At 39.9% G+C, this 25,277-nt stretch overlaps 1 protein-coding gene across 2 annotated transcripts in view; it reads left to right on the forward strand.

The window, feature by feature from the left end:
• The window catches only part of pex14 (peroxisomal biogenesis factor 14), a 46,112-nt gene extending 34,786 nt beyond the window's left edge, over nucleotides 1-11,326 (forward strand). Inside the window, exons 7-10 of one of the 2 annotated variants that reach the window (XM_067591925.1) lie at nucleotides 872-969; nucleotides 6,674-6,765; nucleotides 9,080-9,560; nucleotides 10,939-11,326. In XM_067591925.1, coding sequence (XP_067448026.1) covers nucleotides 872-969; nucleotides 6,674-6,765; nucleotides 9,080-9,560; nucleotides 10,939-10,962 — 695 coding nt within the window. In that variant the 3' untranslated portion in view covers nucleotides 10,963-11,326. Of the gene's footprint in view, nucleotides 1-871; nucleotides 970-6,673; nucleotides 6,766-9,079; nucleotides 9,918-10,938 lie in introns of those variants that run through there. The other variant, XM_067591926.1, reaches the window with a different exon arrangement.
• Nucleotides 11,327-25,277: the final 13,951 nt, after the last annotated feature.

Genomic DNA, 25,277 nt, shown 5'->3' on the forward strand with positions numbered 1-25,277 from the left:
TTGTCTGTGTTGGTTTTTTTTTCAAAAGGAACACAAGCCTCCAAGCAGGGCTCTGTCTTTTGTCCGGGCCTGGGTTAATGTGAGAGGAGGGTTCTTTACATCCCGTCCAGCCGGCTGCAGCTCAGGCTTTTAACCATTGGCCTGACAACCTCAGCAGTAGACCGCCACAATATCTGTTGATGTTAATCCTATTAGGCTTGATTTAACACTTTACACGCCCATGATTTATATGAATGTTTATTGGTTTTCTGTAATATAATCAGCTCGGGGGAACTTAATGCATTGTTTGGTAATACACGCGTGACTGGAAGCAGGGTGCAACAAACTGTGCCCGGTGTTATTTGAAATCATACACCCTCGTCCAACACCAACACTTGAACTAATTCAATCTTCAAAGTCAATGGAAAAAGAACAATATTTATTAGGATTAGGGGGGACATTTTGTCTGGCAGCCTCCTCCCAAATGAGAGCCTTGTTTTTTCCTTTGTTGATCGTTTGAGGATTTAAGATGCATTAAGGCAGTGTCTGGGTGGATAATGGAAGGTTAGAGACTGTTATTTGATTTAAGTTCAGACACTAGAGATTAATATCTCCATCCTATGTGCCCCCCTCTTCCCACCCTCTACCCTGAGCGCCTCGGACCAAAAAGCTGCGACTTAAGTTACCAGGTATTAGCTTTGATTACAATTCTTAGAGGACGGCTTTGATTAGCGACACGAGTTGAGTCTCATTGTCTCTTTTTAACGGAATGAAAAATGTCCGTTTTGTGACACCATAACAACCTTTTCCCACCATCTTACTTCCTTCCTTTTTTGTTTGTTTGTTTGAAGTTTGCTGACTTTACCATCTGTTGTTGTGCTTCTTCCCACAGTCAGCCAACTGCAGCAGACCCTGGTTTCCCTCCAGGAGCTCCTGATCCAGCAGCAGCAGAGAATCCAGGAGCTCTCACAGGAACTGGCTGCAGCAGAGGTAACTACCACCTCATCATCAACCCAGCAGCCTTCGCTTACCAACACTAGCAATTTGAGATTTGCGGGAACATCAGTGTTTCAGTTTAACCTCTGTTTACCACTCCAAACTATTTTAATTTTTTTTTTTTTTTTTTGCGTCACCTTCTCCTTTTACTGGTTTACTGGATTAAACTGGATTTTAGCATTTATTCTGACTATAATTCATTTAAAGCTGAAATTTGCACATTTACCGCAGTTTAACATGCTCCTTATATTCCAAAATATAGAAATTTCATTCTGGCTTGTTAAGTCACACTTGGCTTACTTGATTGTTTCAATAAATATTTTTGTGTTATTATATTTTTAGTAGAAACCGACTGAGATGAAACAACTTTACAAAGCCGGCAATAAGTGCAGCTTTGCTGTAGTTTGGGCACTAAAGTTACGGACTGCACCTTTAAGGTCTGTTATGGTATGATTGATGTTTTTGCTTGATGCTAGACAGGCAGTAACTTTGAAATTACAGAAGAGCTCAGTGAACGTAAAGTTGCTGGGTTGAAATTTTTAGATTGATGAGGAGGGAGAAAAGGTTTCTCGAGGCCTCTGTGTACTAAACTCTCTTGCGCTGCCCTGGGTCATAACTGCCTAAGATAGACAGGCTTATTATACTGTATATCATCAGAACACAAGCTACAAAAAAGTATGGTGCATCTCATCATGGGACCATAATCTTTAGCCATATTGTCGTTCCTCTTCGCCTTGGTTTTTATAGACAGTGTTCATAATCTTCTCAGAATTGTAAGTGTTTAGGTGAATCGGACTGAGTGATTGTTCTAAAAACTTATGCGCGGGAATGAAATGTTGCTTGCTTTTTATAACGCTGGTCATAAATCGCTTTATGATGTCTGGGCTCTAAAAAAAAGTGCCTTGGAAGAGACAATCTTAGACAATGTTTTATGTCCACAGCTTGTTAAGCACATGGGTGTTTCACTGTAGCATCTGGATATTGCAGGAAAACATATGCGGACACATCTGCTTCGGCACAGGCAACGAGGAAGAAAAATATGAATCTCTTCCCCGGACGAGATTCATCAAAAAACTGACGACTCATGGCTCATTTTGTGCCGTTTCAAGTTTTCAGCCACGCAGTTGCTCTGAGTGGTATAAGGAAGCAGCGGTGGCCCAAAATCAGCATGTGTGTACATAGGAATCATGATCTGATTGGACTCCATGCTGGTCTGAACCTGATGGTTTTCTGTCAGTCAACTTGAGTCACTTTAAACAATGAGTTCCTTCCGCAACATAGAGCAACAAGGGATGTTTTTTCTTTTCATTCATCATCTCCAAATCACAGATTGGATTAAAAAGTGTCTACTTCATTTGCTATGAGTGCCTTGTTGGACAGAGGTAGTGTATAAAAAGTATATTTCACATCAAATCACCCATTAAACAAATCATAAACTCTGCTTTATAGCTATAGTGTTGATCTTAAATTTTCCCTGTGAGTCGGCACAAGGCTCTCTGTTGTCTCTGGCCATGGGGGAAATTGGGAAATTGTTTTCAGGTCCGGGATGTTTGATAAGAAACACATGTTGGAACTGGCGAGCTACTTATCATTCACCGTTTGCGGCTTTCAGGGTTTGCCTCACCACGCCGCTCAAAGTGCGCCACGCTTAGCAATTATACCTCTCAACGCGGAAATGTGCCTTTAACCCGAAACACATGGAGACTTCTGTTTCCTCAGCTGCTAAGTAAACATTTCTTGTAGTTTGGAAACCGGTCAATTGCGGAGTGCGTACACTGTCCCTAAACTGGGAGCCTCATTATGGAAGACTGACTCATGTCCACACACACACACACACACACACACACACACACACACACACACACACACACAGAGCACACGCTGATGCTGCACATTTCCAGACTTTAGGGCCTGGGACAGTTTCTCTCCTTTTCACTGTTTTCTCAGTTATCCTTAACAGCATTCACATGTTGCTGTATTCTACCACTGGTGTTAAACGCCTAACTCAAGGATAGATTTGCCTCAGGATGATTCATCCCCGATGTTAAACAGCTAAGTCTATTTCTGCCCCATTATCATTACAAATCTGCCTGTTAACTGTGTTTGCCCCGCTGTCTCAACTCACTGATCGTTTTCTTTATTAGTGGATACCACATAGAAGATTAGAAACCGCCTCCTTGCTTGCGCGAGACGAACTGCCAGTGGGAAAGTGCATAAATAGAGTGAAATCAATTGCACTGTACCCGTGTTTCCACTCAAAAACACTCCTCTGGGGACTTCCTTTTGAAACTAATTCCATCATAAATATACATGCGTTACACGAAAACACACTGTCTGCCGGCAGAGTAACTGTGAATTAATTTGCCTTCAGACACTCTTAAACAAGGCTTGTTAAAGATCTTATCTTGTTGCTAATGGTCCACAGGCATTTATCTTCATTTAGCCAGATGCGTTGCCGTCCTTGGGTGCTGCTAGAGTTGATAGTCTTTTTTTTCTGTGCTTGTAATATATATATCTTTTTTTTTTTTTCTTGAAGCACTTAGTTAACCAGCAGAAAGAGGCCGACCCCTATCGCACCCAGGCGCCCACCCGAGACATATTAGTTACAAGGCTTTTAAACCAGTTAGAGGAAATCTTTACTATCTACAGTATTAACACAGTAAAAACACATCTAGCCGCTGTAGTGGTGCCTGATAATTAAATAGGTGGCATATCTCTTATAGGTTGAGCTTTGTGTTATTTCGGTTATGGTCGGTTGGTTCATTTGTTCGTTGGATGTTTGTTGGTGCATAAAGCCTTTGGCAATGTGTAGTGCCAAGCGCAGAATCATACTCTCCAACGTTAAGGCCACACAGAGCCCGTAGAGCCCTGCATCTGTACAGCAGGAAGTACGGTAGAAGTCAAACATCATTTTTGCATGATGCCTTCTTCAGGGTGAAAACATCAATCATCAGAGTATCTTATGTAACCTGTAGGACAGGTGGTTCAAATCAGTGACATAACAAGGAAATTGACATGAACATAGAAATAAAGAGGTTTATTAAAAGGTCATATGGATCCAAGAAAAGCCTCATGTGTCTGTGATATAAACCAGCAAATAGAAAAAAAAAACTGAATCACAGAGTCAAACTTTTGGTTATATAGACATTTAAATCAAATACAAAATGAATTCCAGTCACATGCACAATATTTAAGGTTCAGTGGAGAAAGATTTTGTTTTTTAACACTATTTTTAAATAGGTAAATATAATTGTATAATATAAAGAATCATAGAAACACATTTGAGTGCATGCATTTATATAGATATTAAAAAATAGGGATATATTGTAGATTACCAGCCAAAATTGCATACATACATTTTACATGCAAATTTTAAAGTTAAGTACAGTTCAGTAACAAAAAACGAACACATCGCGGTTGAATTCTGCATTGCAAAGTCAAATATTAAACAGCTCTGTGTGATGTGCTTTATATCCACACACCTGGCAGAATCTCACTGATGGTGCTTTTGTAATCAAAGTTGCTAAATCATCCCAGCGGTTAAATATTTCGATCAGCAGTTTGCTAAAACAGCGCATCTCACACACTTGTGCGGTCTGTTTAGATATGTGTCAGCACTTCAGGTTCCACATACTTTCAATCTCTCCAGTCATTGATACCCCACCACTCAGCCTCTGCCCAAGCACCTAGTGCACTTAACATAAGAGTCTTCCGCAATGTGTGTGTATACACACTGACATAATGTACCTCAAAGCTGAAATTCAGCACTGGCCCAACATTTAATTAGGTTTCTTCAGACTTAATAAGACATATATGTCAGAGGTAGTGTTGTGTGACAAGCCTTGATGTGAGATGGTATATGGTGTTGCTGTGTAGATAATGTATATTATGTACAGCATGTAGCAAGCGGTTAACAGTCCCACTGCTCTTTTCTCATGTCAAGTGATTTAAGTATATAAACATTATTTGGAGCAATCTACCTTTTCCTGAAGTTGATTCTGTGCCTTGGAAGTCTTTTAGCTCAGCCCATACAGCAATTAATTTTTTTCGATGTAAAATGAGAGAGAAGCAGAATCCAGCCTTATTATACGGGTGCCTTGGGGAGGCAAGGGATTAAGATGGTTCTAATGAGGTGACGGCTGTAATAAGAGTGTCTTCAGCAGGCCTCCAATGCACCACCTCTAAAACACGGCTCCTTATCAGCGAGGTTTAGGAGCTGATAAGAGCCCAAAAAAAAAAACCCTCCTTCCCCCCACTCGCCTCCTTTTCTGTATCCCTTCACTTCTCCTCCTCTGCCTCCCTCCTTCCACTGTAAATGAGTCTGATCCCTTTCAGATGTGATTCAATTAATTTCTCTTAGATTTAATTACAAGCGAAAGAGTCCAAGTTATCCCTCTCCCCTCGATAGGGGGTCCATGCTTCCTAACAAGCTTCCTCTGGTGAGTCAGGAGAGTCTTAATTACAGTTTTTACTTTTCTTTTATCCCACTTTTTCCCTTGTCTTCTCCCTCTCCTCCCTCTGGTCTCATCAGTCTGTCCTCCTGTTCTTGCACATGTTTGTGCTTTTTATTCAGGAATAGACTAAGAATGGGTAGCAATTATCTACATCACTGGTTCACAACCGTTTTGGCTTGAGACTCTATATAGTCGAGCAATGCCTACTCACGACTCCTCGTCACAGGCTGCATTTGTCTCAATTAAAGATTTGCATTCACGGGTAGTTTCATTTATATATTTTTTGGAATTGTCCGAATGAGAAAAAAATGCAAAGATTTGAGAAAAGTCAGAAAAAATTAAAAACAATATTGTGCGTTCTTTATCATCTCTCAACCCCTCACATGTGTCTTGTTACCCAATAGAGGTACCTTACTGGCCCACTGAAAACACCTGTTTCTGATGTTACATCATTCATTTTGAAGTGTGACAACAGTCCACAAGATTTGGCAGCAGCTGAATTCAGTTTTATCGTTACATTCAACTGTTGCCATGCCATTTTCTTCTCTCTGCCTTTATCAAAACTCATCATTTTATAGCTCCCTCGGGCAAAGTCCTGCCTACCCCTAAAAAGTGCTGCAGAGACAGATTTTGGGCAGCAATTTGTTATTCAAATACTTTGCTATTATACCCTGTAGCATTTCATGCTGCAGCAGTGTGTGTGATAACACATGCCTTTGATAAAAGACAAAAAGAACAAAACAAACTGCTAAGCTATGGTCTGCCTTCATGAATGTGGCCATTGTTCAAGATAAAGTCATTATCCAAAACACTGGACACTGGCCTAACCTTTTCTAGATAGTATGGAAAATTATGTAAAAACAGCATGATTCACACTCACTGGACTTTCTGAGTAGCAAAGTCCATAAAGGTGACTGTAGTATGATTGTTTGTCCGCTCTGTCATCACCAGCAGTAGGCAGTTGTGAGGTTGTTAAAGTTGACAGATGACCTGACTATACAAGAACATGTGGCTTTTAGCATTTGCATTTGCTATATTTGTTTACTTTGTATGTCCTTTTTTTAAACAAAGCTTTTTTTTTTTTTTTTTTTTTTTATCATTTCATAGTGTGCCAAGTGAGAACAGAGGAGCCGTTGAAAGACGTATATTGACTTTGTGATGTGACCCTGCATGTGACCTGAACAGTGCATGTGTGTGTCATTGACAGTTGTTGTGTGTGTGTCTCCCTTGTATTTTTCCTATAGGCATCGTCTGCAACCAACCGTATCCTGGACAACCAAACAGTTGGAGAGCTGAAAGCTGAGATCGTCTCTTTGAAGGGCTTATTGCTCAGCAGGTAAAAAAAAGTTATCCAGACCCCCACCCATCACAGGTGTGTGTGTGTGTGTTTGTTTAAGGGCACAGGGTGTACTGTTGTCAAGCCTTTTTGAGTCCCTGGATTCAGTCCATTTGAACCATGTGAAGGTGTTAAACAGGAATAAAGCGCTGCCATATTCATATGTAATTGACTCAAGTGCCAAACATTCCATCTGTTAACATGTAAAGCTGCAATGATTAGTTAATTAATCATTTTGAGCCATTTTTTTAAAAAAAATGCTAAACTTCTATAGTTCCAACTTCTTAAATGTGTATAGACTGAATATCTCAGGGTTGTGGACTGTTGATCGGGACAAAACAAAGCATTTTAGGTTGTATCTTCAGCTTTTCAAAAGGGTAATGAACATTTTTCACAATTTTCTGAAGCAAACAACTAATCAATTAATTGAGAAAATACTCAACAGATTAATTGATAATGAAAAGATGAGATTTTGGCCCTATTTCATTAATACCTGACATTAAAATATATTGTAAGCTGTCCACATAATGTTGCTCTTTTAAATTACTCTTGCATTTGTTTTATTTATTATGTTGTTTTGCACATATGAAAAAGACATGAAAAACAACTAATTGTCAGATTAAAACACAACTAAAGACTCCAAATATCATTACAACAGATTTAATGAAAAAAAGACAAGCAGCCTGTTGTGCGGTTCCCCTTGAAGAGTCATGTTCACTGAGCGTGAAAGTTCATTTTTGACTTGTGAAACATTAATTTGAAGAACCTGAACTCAGGGTACACTTTCTAGTTTTTTTTCGAGATTTCAACCACATCTAGTGGTCTTCGCTCAGTTGTCAGTATGGTTCAGAGATGGCTGTCAGCTTACATCTGGTCTATGACTTTGACATATCGATATAATTGAATAAACTCCATCTGCTGAAGAAGACTGCCAGATGTGGTTGAAAGCTCTGACAAAAAATAAAAATCTTGACTCAAGGTCAACTTACTAACTGTTTCCAAAAGTATGTATATGGTTTGAGTATTGTGCAGTCATGTTTGCATACCCACTTTTACATTGCAGTACTGTTTCAGGCTGTTAATGGCCTTAAAGGTTGTATATGAATGAATAAAAGAAAAGACTTCATAACGTCACGTTGCTCTTCCAAATTACTCGCACACTTAATGCATAATCATTAATCTCAAATGTTTTTTTAGGTATAATCTCAGAGGCACAAGAGGTTATAATACTGATTTCATTTACTTCACAACTTGCCTCGGCCGATTAGCATACTGCCGGCATCAGCTGGTCTTCTGTATCGTAATGCTTTTATTGGTAAGCAAGATAACCACACATGTGCATAATTGCTCCTATGATATAGAACTTTAAGTCATTTGATGAGTGCAAGTAAAAAAAAAAAAAAACACAACAAGAGAAATTATTTACATGAATTGACAGATACTTTAGTTATTTGTTGTCTGGATAAAATCTGATATCTGCCTCGTATTAATACAAGGTGTAAAGCATTTACTGTTGTTAAAGGTCTCATTGTATACTGCTAGACATCCCCTCATTCTTCCCAGCTTTGTTCCTCAATCTAGTCAGGCACAACCTGGCTCAGTCAGGCCCATTAGCATGCATGATTATGTATCTGTGTCTATAATGAAGCCTGAAGTAAGAGTGTACATCAGAAAACCGGCGAGGACGAAAATTGCCTCAGAACTGTCTAGTTGAGGATGTTTTGTTCCCCTCGTACATTCTAATCAGTAACAATCCCTTTGTCATTTGCTGTCTTGACTTCACCCTGACTCTAGCAGTGAATTTACTGGCAAAGGCTTGAATCACAAAACTAAAGGCTCTGTATCACCATCTGTCTCTAAACTTGTTCCCATCCTTTTCAAATGATCCAAATCATCTCCAAACTGTTTTCTTAACCACCGAGAAGTGCTGATCCCATTATGATACAACGTTGTCTTTTTGATCTTAAAAGCTGCAGTGGATGTAATTAAAAAAAATCTTAGACCATCTTTTCCAGGTGTGATGAACATCTGGCCGTTTGGGGGGGGAAAAGACATTTTCTCTGCTGTAATTATGAGAATTACATAGGATGCTTAGTGTGTGGCTGCATGCTTAACTGTAAACTTGCATTGAGGATATGTTCTCACCGAGAACCTGACTTAAGAAGCTATATATAGTTTTGTGGTTTCAGCTCGCCCAATTATGGCTGATTACGTCGTGGGAAAGCTCTTTTCGCACATTTTGATCACAGTAAGGTTTTTGATGAGGCCTTATTTTCTTTCTCCCTCTTGTCTTTCCCCCCCTCTACCCCCACAGGAAACAATTCCCTTCCACTCCCTCCATTCCTAAGATCCCCTCATGGCAGATTCCCCTGAAACCTCCTTCGGCATCCGGCTCGCAATCCGTCAACCACACCAACAGCAGCAGCGACATCTCTCCTGTCAGTAACGAGTCTGCCAGCTCCTCCCCCGTCAAAGACGGACACCACAGCCCCCAGGATGCACTGGGGGGGCCTGATGGAGCCCTCGGTATCAACGGTGATACCGGCACCGTGGGCCTCGGGGCAACACTACCCCTGGACCTGAAAGACCAGGTCCGTATGGAGGTGCAGGGGGAGGAGGAGAAGAAAGAGGAAGAGGAGGATGATGTCAGCCATGTAGAGGAGGAGGAGGAGGAGGAGGAGGAGGAGGAGGATGGTCTAAGCATACAGACAGAGGATCGGCGAGGTGGGGACGGACAGATTAACGAACAGGTGGACAAACTGAGGCGGCCCGAGGGTGCCAGCAATGAGAGCGAGGTGGATTAGACCACAGCAGAACGCACAAAAAACACTCTCCACTTCCTCACATCTCTGTTGACGGTTTTGTTCCATTCTGCTCCTCTGCTCGCACTCATTCTCTTTGTTTGTTTTTTTTAAAAAAAATCCCACTTGTTCTGTCTGTTTCCACTTGTTTCTGTCACGTCGTAATCTTGAGCAAAACAAGGAGTAGGCGTGGGCGTGAGAAGACCCAAAAGTGACAAATATTGGAGTGTCTAGTTGACACACGGCTTACCTCGATTTACTTTTCATCATGCAAACTAAATGACTGCATGCCGAGCCTAGCACCACGCTGTGACGTTTCTTTGAAATGGGAAATGACGAGCAATAGTCAAATCAGAATGACTTTAAAAGGCAGTATGCAGTAATAACCATGTGTGACTTAGCGCTTTTAATTTTCATGATTCGATCAGATAATTCACAGCTTAGCCTTGGTGTCCTTGTAATTGTACTAATGCTCTTATACAGACCAAAGAGACAGTGCTGCACAGAATATCTCTCCTTTATAGTGCAGCTGTAGGTCAGGAGTCATATGTTAGTTCTTCAGTCTCAAAGTTACCGTGTGGTTCCAGAGAAGCATTAGCAGAGTTTGTCTCCCAGTTGATGGCAATAGGAGAGGACAAGCTCTTCCAGGGCCGGAGCTTTTAGCCTCTTTTATGTGTCCTTTCGCATTGGTGTCAGTCTGTCAATAATTCACAAGGCCAGCAGGGTGGCATTTGGGTGAAATAAAAGCCCTGAAATTCGAGATTAGAATGTGATGACGGGCTTTGTTCCATGCCGGTGTCAGAGTGCTCATATGCTCAAAGGAGGGGAAGATGAATGTTTTTTTTTTTTTTTTTCCCCCGCTTTCCTCTTTCACTGAGGGCTGAATTGTGCATCTTTTGCGAGTGTGTTTGTGCATGGCAGGCGAGAAAACCCAGACTGTCTGCTGTGCTGTATCTGTGTCTCCAGCAGGGCAGCTGATTTGGTTTGTGAAGTATGTTAATAATCAAATGATCAACAAATAACAGATGTATTAGTTCATGCAGCTTGAAATGTCAAGGAGGCTAAAAGCGGAAATCTAATACAGAAAGCCCAGTTGCATTGTATTATTTTCCGTGACAAACCCTCCGGTCCAAATTATGTAGGGCCTCCCACAGTGAGTAATCTTTACAGAAAACGGCGCCAATATTTTGTAATTAAGCTACAGTAAGACAACAACGGCTGCCACAGATGGAAGTTGCAGAACTTGTATCACTTTTTTTTTTTTTTCTCAGTGTGGAGGTGGATGGGGAAAGTTTTAAAAAAATGCCCCATGATTGAAAAGGAAAGTAATAAATGAATACTTGACTTATTGAATTACTCACTCTGTCTCCAGCTAACAAGAAGAGTCCATGAGTGAGAAGAAGGGATATCAGCTCTCGTGCCATTTCCACCTCCATCACATGGCCTTCATAGGAACACAGAAAAGGTAGAGGGGCACTGCACATTTCTGTGACACCAGTCCTAACCAACAGATTATGTTTTAGTTATGTTGATTGTGTTTATGATGAAACTATCAACAATAATGCAGTATGCTGTAAAGTATATTTTTGATCTGTTAGAAATGAATTTGTGAGGATGAATAAGGTTGGTTAAAATAATCAGGAGGTTTTGCTTCTTAGCAACTGTAGAATCAGTCTTCGCTGTAACCTGCTGAATTATTGTCTGGATCTATGATCTCAGTTAGAAATGTACACAATTGTAATAAATTTGGTTTATCTCAAGGAGAATCTCCATTATATTTATTTTAAACCAGCTGGACACAAAATACACACCATGTTATAACTAAAGGATAAATCTAGTGTTTATGAGATTTTTATATTTTCTGTTCTTGGCTCATTCCCCTGCATTCAGTTACTGTTTTACATCAGTGCAAAAGTGTTTTAAATGTTTTAATGCCCCTTTTCAAAGTGTATATTTTGAAACACACACAGCTAAATACTTGACTTCCAGTAAAGAACAGGGTGGTGATTCTAAATCCTAATGCAGTACAATGTAACTGATCTATGTTCCCATCCATTTCATTAACATTAAAAGGAGGAAAAATGTACAATAACAAGAAAATCACTCTGAAGCTGTCTTTTTTAGTGAGTTATGCAGTTTTTGTCTTCATCTTCTGTTTGTGTGAATGTGGTTGTGTGTGTTTATGTGCGAAAAGATATTTTGTAACATTCATATATATAAATATTCATATATAATAATTCTTCTGTTAAGCTTAAAATCTTGTCAGCTGGTATTAAAATCAGTCATATTTGGTTAACAGGTTATAGCTTTTTACATCCAGTAACACCAGCACTGTACATTTTTTACAAATTAATCCAAGAAAATCCAAAATGTCTGAATATCAAGTGCTCCAAATTTCAGCAAAAACCAGTAGACAGTTTGAGATTAATGTTTGTGGTTCCTGAGTTCTCAGTTTTTTTTTGTGTCACATCCTAAGCAGTCGAAAATGTGTCTGCACCAGATACAGATGAGAATACTACAGTACTACATACTGTATGTGGAATCATGAATTTTCAGAAAGCATGACAGGGCAGGGACTTTCAGCCTTTTTTCAACTTTACCTCTGGAAATGAGTAAGTGACATGGTATACATTAAAGGTATGAAGTTTTGTTTATTTGTGTAGGCGGATTGTCAGCGTTTCTTTTGGTTTCTGAAGTGGGGGTTATGCCTACTCGAATAGCATTTCCTTTTCTGTTTTCTGTTTTATACTGAAGATGGCCCTTATATACTTAATTTTAGTATTATTTATTTATTTATTTATTGCTTCATCCAACAGTGCAGAAAACTCAGGCAGGGCGAGACACACAAAGAGGAGGAAGAGGAAAGAAGAGTACTATAATAATTGCAGAGACAAAAGGTACGCTGTGATTATTCACAGTAATCTGATGTGACCAGGGTGTATCTTCTGGGTCTTACGTTAAAAGAGGAACTGGTGTCATTCATGGACAGAAGATGTTTTAAAAGAACCCACTGAACTTACCAAAAGTCTGTTGCCACACTAGCACCCCTTTTACGCTGTAATGCTTAGACCGAAACACAAAAGCATTCATTAGATGATAAATGGAGCTTCAGATGCTTAGATCCTTACCGCTAGTGTGGCAACAAAATTATCAAGGTTATCAAACAGGTTTACCCTCACCTCAGCTTTCAGCAGTCTAAGCTGTACTTAGATACAATGTTAACATGCAGGTCATTAAGCTAAGCTACAGCATTAATGCTATGTATTGCTCAGCATAGTTGCATTAACCATTTCCATGCAAGTAACTTGTATGAATCTCTGTAATATAAATCGGCATGGTATCATGTTCCGCTGCGGCTGATTTCATAGAAAGATTTCTTAGAAAAAAAAACCAGTACCTTCAACAGTACCCCTTATAAAGTGAAAGTGTCCTTGCTCACATCTATATTTACATATAGTTGAAAGACTTGTTGCAAAGTTTTGCAAACTGAACTGATGCACGTCTCATACTGGAAACAATCTGCAGAGTCTTCTCTTCAGTCATTTGTTGTCATTTAAATTTGAGCAACCTCACATAGGTTAGATTGCTGATGGAGTTTGACTGTGCAGCTAAAATCACACAGTTTGTTTTCTTCATATGCAGTTTTCAATGGTCACTGCAATACAAGGTCCCATCATAGATTATCATCCTAAAAAAAGCTGGACTGAAAAAGCTGATTTTTTCCTGATACAGAGCATTCTGAATATTACCATGCATTATCAAGTGCATGAATTTAATTTATCAAGGTCTAAATGATCAATAGCGTTTCACATATTGATGAGGTGTATAAACTTCTCTGAGGTTCGATACCACATCCCTTTGTAATCCATTAACCTCTCCCTGGAGTTGAGGCCAACCTTAGATTTATAGGGACCTACTGTAATAAATCCACTTGTACATCATTTAGTGTCTTAGGGGATTTGCAGTGCATTCCTGTCCAGAAAGCAGCGCCTGTCCTACCCTTATATTCTCATCTCCATTTTAAGAGTCTTATCAACAACCACCACAGTTTGCATACCCTTTCGAAAATGATGTACACGTATAAATACACTTCCCGGGTAAGCCAGTGTATTAGCCAGTTAATCAGCACCTCTCAGTGCGGTAGTACAGTTAGGAATTGTTTGTCTAGGGCAGGGGTCAGCAACCTTTTGGATGTCCTGTGCCACTTTAAAAAAAAGAAAATCAGACCCGAGTGCCAGTTCATTTTCATAATGAGCATTTATCTACTTATTTATTTACTGCTGCTGCTTGTCTCCTCATCTAGATTCTGCATGCCAAAAGATCTGTGCTCCACATATACACACTTTATTATTTATTATTTATTTATTACCAATTTAATGCAACCCTTGTCCCTGGTTTTCTTTACTGAGCTGTGTGATCTCTGGTCCGTATTTGGGGACTTTCAGTTGGACACATGCCTCTGAATGGTCCGTAGTCACTCAGCTGCACTCAAAATTGACTTCATATGTGAGAATATCTGTTCGCACATATATGTGGATCCAAATGCTGAAATAATTGCGAAGGCCACCTTCTTGAGACAGTCAAACGTCTCTGGCAAGCCTTCCCAACAGGCCAGAATGAAGGCCCCTTGATCGATGTCAGCGGTTTCCATTGTTTCGTGCAACTGTGTGAATTTAGAAACCCACAGTGAGGATGTTTTGAGTTCTATCTGCTGCATTTCAAACTCCTCAATCCCCATCCTCTGAAACATGGACATGCTGTTCTCCTTCAAGTGTTCTGCACTGTGTAGCCCGCGCGTTGCAGCTGTAGGTTGAACTTGCTAAAGTTGCCTGTGATCTGTGATGTGACTAAGAACATGAGTTTCACAAGCCTTTTCTTATCCTCAAGCTCGTCGTAGTCTTAGTCCTTCTCGATCAGAAAGGCCTTGATTGCATCAAAGAACTCTACAAACCGTTCCAAAACATTACCACCACTCCACCGTGTAACACTGCAGTGGAGTAGCAAATCCTTGTGAATACTGTCCATTTCCTCTAGCAGCGATCTGAACTGACAGTGTGCCAAAGGGGAGCGAAGCACAAGATAGTTAACCATTTTCACCACTTCAGCTATCACGCTATTAAGATCAGACTTTGAAATTTTTGCTCACAAATTTTCCTGTTGAATAATGCAATGGAACTTCATCACAGCAGGTAACAGCAAATATTTTCTTTGTATCAACTCCTCTCTCCTGCTGAGGAAAGCCTCATTTATATACTCTCCATAGGAGACTGGCTTCCCATGTTTAGCAATACACAGCGCAAATTTACAGTTTGATACACAACATTTTCGCAGCAGAGAGAGCACATATCTGGTTGTTACAGTTAAAATAACGCAAAAAAGAAAGGTAGCTAGCTATCCTACGTTTTCACTACCGCTGTAATGCTATGCTGCAGATCAGAGGGAGGGGGGAGGAGGGGTATGATAGATCACGTCAACTGTGTGCGCTCTCCTGCTGTCAAAAACAATGGTGTATTTTGGGACTAACTGATATTTCAGTATTATTTAAAATCAAATTAATTTGAATTTATTTAGTTCACCAATAGGCTATATTTTATATTAAAAAATGTTTTTTTAATTTGAAAAGTATATTCAAAAATATTTTTTATTGAATTGCTCCACGTGCCCATCTTAATGGCCTCGCGTGCCACCGTGGGCATGCGTGCTATAGGTTGCCGACCCCTGGTCCAAAGCAACACCTTGGTTTTGACACCATTTGGCTCCCCGGTTGGGAGCCTTAACCTCATCAATCTTGCTGCTAAATGGAGAGCACTCAATAGGATAGTGTATCGACGCGCTCTGAACTCTATTGTTCTCTGGAACTGAGCACTCAGCAGGTTAGAGGGCTGAGTGTCTCCTTGGATCAATGCAAGGGTTGTTAGCCCATAGCAGCCAGTCAGAGGGCTACCGTGGCTCTGTTTGCACCACACTGTACACACATCATCTGTAATGGTTTAAAACTCCTCATTGAGGCGTTAATCCCAGTCCAGCTACTGGTTTTTTATCACACTGATTCACAATAATTTACATCCTAGAAATATAGGTCCAGTTCTTGAAACATCAAACTCCACCCAACATAGCCTTCAGACATCTCCAGTGATGCTCTCTAAGGGGAAGTGGGAAAATTTGCATAGGAAAGGTCATGGACAATGCAGGAAGAGGGGGCATGAGGATGCAATGCTTCTCCTTCCTCTTCCCTGTAAGATAAGATGCAGGTGGCATGCAGCTGGGAACAATCTGATGTAATACTTGATGTGTGACCAGGCCTCTGGAACACCACCGGTTGCTTTACCCTTATGGAAATATCCTTTTACTCCTCGGGAATCCTCGTTTGGACTGATGTTATCACCATCTGCAGTGAAAATCTGCTAACCTTCTGTCAAGATGTTCTTTTCAAAGTCCTGCAATTTAGTTTTTCTTGTTTATGCCACATTTCTGGAGACACTACAGTTTTTGGCTCAGTCGGTCGGTTGGTCCACCACTTTAATCCAGACTGAAATATCCCAACAACTCTTGGTTTGATTGCCATGAAACTTTTTATAGATATCCATAGTGCCATGCCCAGAAGATGAATCCTAATGAATTTGGTGATCCCCTGACTTTTTATCTAGCACCACCATCAGGTCAAAGCTTTCAAATCTTAACATCTACTTGATGGATTAATATTCATGGTTCCCAGATGATGTACCCTGACTTTTCCCACTAACGCCACCATCAGGTTGACATTTGTGTTTTTTAATTAAATTTCTTGACAGCTATTGGTTGCATTGCTTTGAAATTTGGTACATACGTTCATTTTCCCCTCAGGATGAGTTGTAGTTACTTTAGTGATCCCTTGACTTTCTATCTAGTGTGACCATCAGGTCAGAATTTCATGACTAAATCTCTAAAAAACAAATGACATTCCCATCAGCCTCATCTGTACTTTGTGTTTAGTGCTAATTAGCCAATATTAGCATGCTAATATGCTAAATGAAGGTGGCAACCATGGTTAACATTATACCAGTTAAACAGCATGTTAGCATTGTTAAAGTGAGCATGATATCATGCTAAGTATAGCCTCACAGAGCCGCTAGCATGGCTGCAGACTATAGACTTTTTGAAAATATCCATGGTTTTATAGTCTACATAGACTTAAAATTCACTGGGTGGGCAGGCCAAAGCCTTTTCTCTGACTGATGTGTTTCCTCAATAGTGTTTCAGCAGTGAAAGTAAAGAAGCATGGGTCACCTCCAAAAGCTCTCCACGGCTGTCTCTCTAAAAGCAGCTTACCAGCTCTGAGCAGCCGCTGAACACTGGCTCCTTCCTGGTGAAAATGAGAACATTTGACAAGCCAAGGTCACCAGGGGCCTTTGCCTGTATAAGGCTTCAATCGCAGGGCCCAGCGAACACTGCAAAGTCATAAAGCACTTTGTCATCACTCGCTATATAAACTCTCAACAATCAAGTGGGATCACATTCCCCCCCCCCCCACCCTTCCACTCTGTGTGGCCTGTGTCACTTGATTTTCTCCTGGCGCCGTTTCAAATCCAAATGGAGTACGTGGATACTAGTGGGCTGTCATGTGGGAGGCTGTGGGGCCTCTTTTGAACCTGAAGGAAAGCTTTACTCACCTTATTGGCAGGTAAAGGAAGGTGCAGTGAGACAGGGTGAAGAAAAACACTGTCAGACTGTAAAAAACAGGGAAGTGGGCACTGGCTTGGCAGTATTTATGAATGGCCCAATAATGAGCCATCAGGAGCGTGGTGGCCATGAGAACACGAAGGGAGTCAAGACATAGAAAAAAAACAAACAAATGCCCTTGTCCTGCGCTGGTGGAGAGCAGCGACGCTGTTGTGAGGAGATTGGATTATCCGAGGGAAGGCCTGTCAGCCCGCTGAGGGACCGCGGCTGCAGGCGGCGCAGGGGCAACAGGTGCGGTGCTCGCCAGCGTTTGTGCAAATTAGACTAATCACAGGGCCTGACTGTGGAACACCTGAAGCATGCTAGCGGCCAGTCAGGCAGGAGAGGGGGGGGGGGATGGTGAAAGGAGAAGAAAATAATGGGGGATACAGTCTAGCACTGTCTTCTTCATGGCTTTCTGCAGTCACAATGAACTTTGCACTCTGCTAACACGGCAAATTCAACACGCTGTTTCTCTCATCCGTGTAAAAACAAGACAAAAACGTGACATATGTAAATGTAATGAACACTCAGTTTTATTAACTGGCAAAAGTGGTATTTACTTTTTCGGAAAATGCTGAAATGTCTATGTCTAAGATAGTATACTTACTGTAAAGCTGAATAGGTAGAATCAAGAAATACTTCTGACAAATCCAGTTGAGTAATAGCCTCAAACATCTAGACTACATCTTGCGAGCTCAATTGTTTGCTATTATAACAAAAGTAAGGAGGATTTGTTGAGCTCATAGTGGCGACCAATTTAAGAAACCACTGTAAAAATAAACATCAGGGGTACACAAAATTCCATAAATGAATCCTGCAAAAACAATAAGTTTAAAGGTTTTCAATTCAAGAGTCTAATTTACAGTCCAGTTAGCTCATTTTTCGCTTCAAGATTGAACTCTGCAAGTGTTTTCAGCCTGGTCAGATACATACCAGACCAGTCTCACCAGACAATCAGTCTCACCACTTCTCAAAACAAACAATGAAATTATTTTGGTGAATTTCACATTGTTTCCCGAACAGCAACCATGTTTTTCCAGTCCAGAAGCAAGCAAGACCAATGACAGCACAGAGTCTTAGCCGCGCCAATGAAAAAGATGCAGTAAATTAATTAATAAATTAGTTTATGGTGACAGTTTTCAGTTTCCCTAAATCCAGAATTTTCAATACTAATTAAACTGAAAATTCACCACAGTCCTGTAGCTTTCTAATCATAGCTGTTGAGTCACTTCTTTTTGTAGCTCTCGCGCTGTCCAGAAGCCCAAACTTCTAGCCATCATGAACCACGTGTGAGAATTGATGGATAAAGTAGGATGGTCTGTGAAAAAGGGGAAGGCTTGTACATTCCCTGACCTTGTCCTCCAAAATTGGCATGGATTGTCACAGCGAAATACAATCCACATTTTCATGCCCTTAGTGAGGAGGAGAGCGAGTGAAAAAAAATAATCCCAAAATCCCTCAGTGGACACCCAATGTCTTGTTTTGGAGGGTCTGCGGTACTCACAGGATTCTTTTGGTAACAGAAACCCAAAGTGAATGATGGACTTTTTCTAAAATTAGCATCAGCAGAATCTTCCCAACCTTTGCTTCTTCCATGCTACAAATATCACATTGCTGATGTATTCCATATTAAATTACTGAGTTTTAACTGAGCGGGCTGTGCAGTGTATGTTATCAACAACCATAATGTGGAAGATTAGCACACACATGATGCCCACCTGTTGCCCAGCTCTGTTTTATGAAGGTCACAGCTGTGATACTGAAACCGGTCTTTTTAAAGGCACTCGTGATGGTCATGGGGGGGCTGGTGATATTCAAGAGTCATTCAACAGAAATAAAACTGATTGTAATGCTTTACTTTAGTTTTACAACAGTTCAGCAACAATGTAACCAAGCAAAGACTATACTTAACTCTCTCATTCAAATCTGCTGCAACACATAAGTATTTTCTTTAAAAAAAAAAAAAAAGAAAAAAAAAGACTCCACCACAAGCTGTCTTTTAAATACCACAGTTGTCACATTTCTGCTCAACCGTGCTATTTCAAGTTCACCCTCATTCCCACCCAGCCACCGTCGACCGCATGGGAGCAATGACATGAATGCTACATTTAAGAGATGCTTATTTCCCATATTTTCAGAGCAAAAATAACTAGCAAGCCGTGATTGCTTAGGTTTGTTGCAAAATCTTTACAGAGCACGGTAAGGTGATCATGATAAAGCAAATAAAGTCCAAGCTTGTGTCAGAGTAGGAAATTATTAATTAACCACAGCTAACTAGATTAACACGTCTTTTGACAATCATTCACCATCTGCAGTGTTAAGTCGTCACTTAGCTGCTAAAGATTAATTTGTGTTTGTAAAATGTAAATTCTGCACAGAGCAAAAATGTGATCATTTCAGAGATTTTTTCTTAACTTTTAAGACAGAAAAAGACGATCACAGCAGTGTTGACGCTTGTGCATATCACCTTGTGGTTTAAAATGAGAAATTATAATGAAAAACCATCCAGCAGATGGTGAATGCATTGATATAATGTAGCAAAGATTCAATGTTCAGATGAGATATGGATTATAATTTGTACAAAATAGTACATTTTAGTACATTGCCTGAGCTCACGAACCATTCTGCATTTCCTCTTTATTTCAGTCTGTTCTGCTATTTCTATTCTGCAAAATTTACTGCAGCATTGACCTAAAAAAAATAAAAAGATTTGTTTCACTGTATCTTTGACAAAAAACTTCAGCTTATATTTGAAATGTGAGTGCTTCATGTCAAGAAACAGAAATAAATGACCCTTCCTGCACCCGGTGACCATAATTTGCAAACATTTCTTTATGTAAATGAGACTCTCATGTGGTTTAGAATAAGAGGAATTTATTAAGACAGATCAATACAGGTGTGTTTGAGTTGAACATACACGCATAAATACCAATTTCCTTGTATGTACAAAGACACGGCCCACTTTAAGCCACTTCAGGAGGAAATCACCATTTTCCTCCACAGGAATTACCGTTGAAAGGCTTTCACAGTATTAACATTAGAATGAGTCATACAACGCTGGTGCCAGAATCAAGCGGTTTTACAGCTCTGTCAAACGCTGTCCGTTGTGTGTTCCAGCCATCGTCGCAGAGCAGAAACACCATGTTGGACCATTCCAGCTTATTGTCAGCCAATATGCCAGGCTTTTTCCCTGAAAGAAAACGATCCCATTCCCCTCGGACTCACGTCAAATTAAGCAAATTTACAGCTTAGCACTTAAGAACTTCTCCGTTTGCCAAGAAAGCAGCAGCAGCAGCAGCAGCAGCAGCAGGCCTCACTTGCCAGTTAGCGATGCTGCGCTGTGGCAATTGAAGTGGAATGAGAATTACTCTGGCTGCTCAGAGAGCGAAGGGCCATTAGACTTTTTTTGCTCCAAGCTCTCTCCTTTTGGATAAGACTTATAAAGTGATGAAATACTCCCACTCAACTCTGGAGACCTCTGGTCCAATTCTGAAGCAAACTACTTGAAGGGTAATGGCCATGTGGCTACACGCCAGCCCGGATCAACCGTTTTATGCACTTGTTTCTGGTTGCTGTCTGCTACTAGTTGTTTGTTCTGCTGGCAAAGTCGTGTTTAACTCTAGGGATGACTAATCTATGGCAATGGGCAAACTTGAGGCAAAGTAAAACAAATAGAACACAATGTTTGGTATTTCTTAGTAAACATTTATGTAACAGGGTTGACAGGAGGCTCATTTTTCACAAGCTGTTTAAGGGGCCTCAACGCTAATCTTTCCATTGGATTCTGTTTGTGTTTGTAAGACGACAACTGCGTGTTTACCAAATAACATCTCTCGTGTAACATTACACCCCTGCCTCTCCCCGTTTTAGAAAATGTGTTCACTTCAAACAGAGCTGAGAGAAATACAGAAACTTTGCTTGTTCTCAACTCAGCACAGTAATCATGATTCATTCTGAGCATCGCGGCAACATTTTAACTCGAGTGATCAAAGACATGAACACTTTTAATTTAAAATCAAACATGCGTCAACATTTAAAATGCAGCAAGTGTTAAGCATCTGGTGTATTGTCTCATCTAGAGGACTTCTATTCAAGTGTGCTGAAATAATTAATTCTAATATTCAGGAAACTTGATTTAAAGGTCAAACACATAATCTAAAGTGTCTCTCAAGAAAGGCCTTGAATAACCTACAATACCTATATATTTATGATAAAGTCATATAGATTTCTATTAGTTTTCACTGAATTTTATGTTCCTCATTATCCATGATGAGCATCACTTATTGTAACAAACCCCCGACCTCTCTGCAGAGATGAAAAAACAAAAAATGTCTTTAAAGAAAAATAAAAGGTTATGTGGTTCATTACTGTTACGATCTGATCAGCAGTTTCCAGACAACTTTGTTTCTGTGTGAACTGGCCAGAGTTGAATCCAGTTTTTCTGGTTTTTGAAGTTAATAACCACACCGTTGTTTGTTTTCACTAACTGAATGTTCCAGCAAAATGGTGAGAAGAATGCTTTGTTATCTTTATGTCCTAACTGAAAAAAAATGTGTTGAAAGACAGAGATTTCAAGATACACCACCCTCTAAAGAATGTGAGGTGTGTTTATGGAATAAAAGGAGAAAAAAAATGTTACCCAGCCAGAAACAAAACACATAGGTGTTGCTCAACAGAAGAGAAGAATATCTGATTCAAAAGTTGCTGAGTGTATACAGAAGTAGATGTGCGCTTTATGTAGCGTAAGATCTTAAAAGATAATTACACATTTTGTTAATGCATGAAATCATGGAGGCGGATGAAGTCAATACTCGTCTGACCGGTGGTTTCTATGTTGAAAAGCTTAACAACCTAGTTCTCTTGGTGTGGTTAGATTTAAATGTGGAAAATATAAAACGGATGGAAATCTCTCGTTTTTGCAGATCTTTGTAGACCAGCTTCAGTGTTTGATGTTCGAAAGTATCTCATGTTACAACTAAGACTTTCCTACCGATGGTTTTAATAGTGATTCTTCCACAGACATGGAAATTCTTCTCATTTCAGTGACTGTTATGTTCCCCTACGTTTTATTCTTAAATGTGACATTTTCCATGTTGTGGCCCCATTTAATTCCTTATTTCAACAAATGCTTCTTTTTTTTATGTGTAACAATACAGGGCACCTCGTCTGAAACTGAATGACTGTTAACAGTCTTAAGATCACTATGTACATCACGCTTTGATCTCCTATCGCAGAAGCCAAGACAGCCACAAACCCGAGTCGCACATACTGAAGAAGAACAGCAGCATATCTAAACAGAGCCACGTAAGGCAAAGCTGCATGTTCCTATGGCCCTGCATCCAATACGGTCTTGTTAATGGTAAATTGGATGAGTGTGTGTCCAATTCTCCATTTCCTCAGAGGTGTCTCAGCAGCAACAGCTGCTACCAATGGCAAAGCAGCTTTTTTCACACAGCCCCCTTTTCTGCCGTGTGACCAAGGTCTTTCCAAAATAAGCCCATACACATGCAAAAATAGATAAATGAACATCTATTGCAAAGGGCACAGGATTTAAAGAGAGGTCTAACCGGGGCAGTGTGCTGAAAGAGACGAGGAAAACATCTCATCCAAAAACGTTAACTTCAAATGAAGCAGTAAAATGAGTGGCGCAGCCATGTCATAAACACATGATACATGATATACTGTATACCTGTGGGGCCTATCAACAACAAGCTGCTGGACTGTGTCTGATGACAAAGATAAGATAGGAGAGAAGGCAGGTCATGCACTTTATGCAAAAGGCTTCTCTACTTGTTCTTTCAGTCATTTGCTGTGGTGTTCGGGCTTAGTTATGAAAACGTCTCTTGCCACATTTGGGGCAGAAATAAACTCATTGAATTAGTTAAACAGCAACTGGCAGAGCCGATAAACCTCAGTTTCACTTATTATATCAACCTGTTGCAAAGTTCTCATGATCAACTTTGCAGTTGTTGTCACATATTTTGAGTTTTTCATAATTTTGCATTTAATTTTGCAAGTATGGAGTCCTATCAATACTGGATTTTTGAGGCCAATACTGAAATCAAAATTTGAGGTTTTAAAATGTATTCAAGCTATTTGTTTTTTCATAAACACATCTTTTGTTAGGATCCCTTAAATTTGTTTTTATTTTCCTAAATATGTGGCCAAGTACAGCTTGTGTATGTTTAGCTGTTTCACCCTGATTCCAATCTTTATGCTAAGCTAGGCAAATCATGTCCCACCTCCAGCGTTGCACTTAAAACACAGACATGAAATTGATATTGATCTTTCCCATAAAGTTGAACTGTTCCAGTGATGCTACAGAAAAATACACCCTTGCCATGCTAAAATGTCGGTTAGCTCTATAGCTTAGATTTGCAAAAATACTGCCGCCTCTAGTCTAGTTTTGCCCTAGTTTATGTGACTGTGTGGGTTTTCTCATAGAGGGTTTCTTTCATCTGTTTAAAAAAGTTGTTCCTGTGGTTGTCTGTTCATATTTTATACTTATTGTGTGTCTCCTTCTGTACTAAATTGAGCACCATGTTGAATTTACAAAGACAAAAACAATTTTTTGTTAGCCTTCAACAACTCCAGCTCCCATGAGGCTTCAACAACAGGCAAATGGCTAAGACACATGGGATATATTGTTGTTATTGAATAGTAACAATGTTTTTGTTTGTTTTATCTTGGTTAAAATTATGAGTTGCTCAAATTTTACAATCCCACACTGTTTTAGATAGGATTTTAGTGTAGAATATGCTAAGTTGAGTTACAAACACTAGCTAGCAGGTTTAAACTAGCCACACTGGCCTATAGCAGTATTAGCTATAGCAAGCTAGGTAGTGAGTGGCATTTACCGTGGCTGCACCAAAGTAAATTATTTTTCTTAAAATTCCTCTTAATTATTCACATTTGCAAGTTAGTTTTGAACCGCTCTAGCTCCACCCTTTGAGGGATACAGTAATGAAGTGAGATTATATCTGCTTTAGAGGCAATTTCCAAAAATTATTTGCAAGACTAGTGAACAGTGCATTTGTTGCAATAGTGCATACCTAGAAGCAGTTTTAGTGGTGCCATGCCATTCATCCAACAGCCCATTGACCCAAAAGCCCACTACTCCGAAAGACCGTTGCTCCGAAAATTCACACTCTCCCTGGAGTTTTTTGCCCTTTATATCTTAGTGTAGTTTGACATGCAAACGTTTATACGTTTATAAACGTTTATAAAATGCTTAGTTTTTAGTGTGCCCATAACCTAATTAATTAACTAATTAACTAACCCTAGCCCATCAAAATACACTGAGATATGAAGGGCAAACGACAACAGAGGTAGCCTAATCGGAGCGCCTCACCATAAATAACGGCAGTGTCAGCACCATGGACAGGGCTGGCAGTCACTGAACTTCAACAACTTAAGGGCTTTCAGTCCAATGGGACATTTTTCAAACCAGTGGGATTTTGGAATAACAGGCCTTTGGACCAATGGGCAGTCCCCATTTTAGCAGAAGGGAGGATGAGGATTAAACTGGACTGTGTCGAAGACAACACCTCCTTCTGAAGTATCTCAGGCCCAGACACAGAGCGCTGCACTGTCTGTGCTCTTTCATGTTGGCAGCCATCAAACTAAAGTACATACAGTCCAAAAAACCGCAGCCAGTCAATGCCAGTGTGCCCCGACTGACGGATCAGTTATTTTTGTTCACTTTTCTGTATCCTCAAGTATGATCAGAATAAAGTGATAATGACAACAGAAATAATTACACATATTATCACCTTTTTTTCTACTGGCTTCATGTTGCTCTTCATTTATAGCTATAGCTGTAGTTATCTTTATGGTGTATAATTTATTTTTACAGTGCACATCTTCATGTCTCAGCATTATCTTTAAACCCAGTATTGTGGATACATACATATATCTGATATGTCTGTCATTTGACATTTATTATACAGATTTTTTAAGGTGTGTACTTATTTCAAAATCTCTGTCACTTATGTTTGTGACAAGTAGTTT

The sequence above is a fragment of the Thunnus thynnus genome, chromosome 6 (genome assembly GCF_963924715.1).
Source record: "Thunnus thynnus chromosome 6, fThuThy2.1, whole genome shotgun sequence".
Taxonomy (NCBI): domain Eukaryota; kingdom Metazoa; phylum Chordata; class Actinopteri; order Scombriformes; family Scombridae; genus Thunnus; species Thunnus thynnus.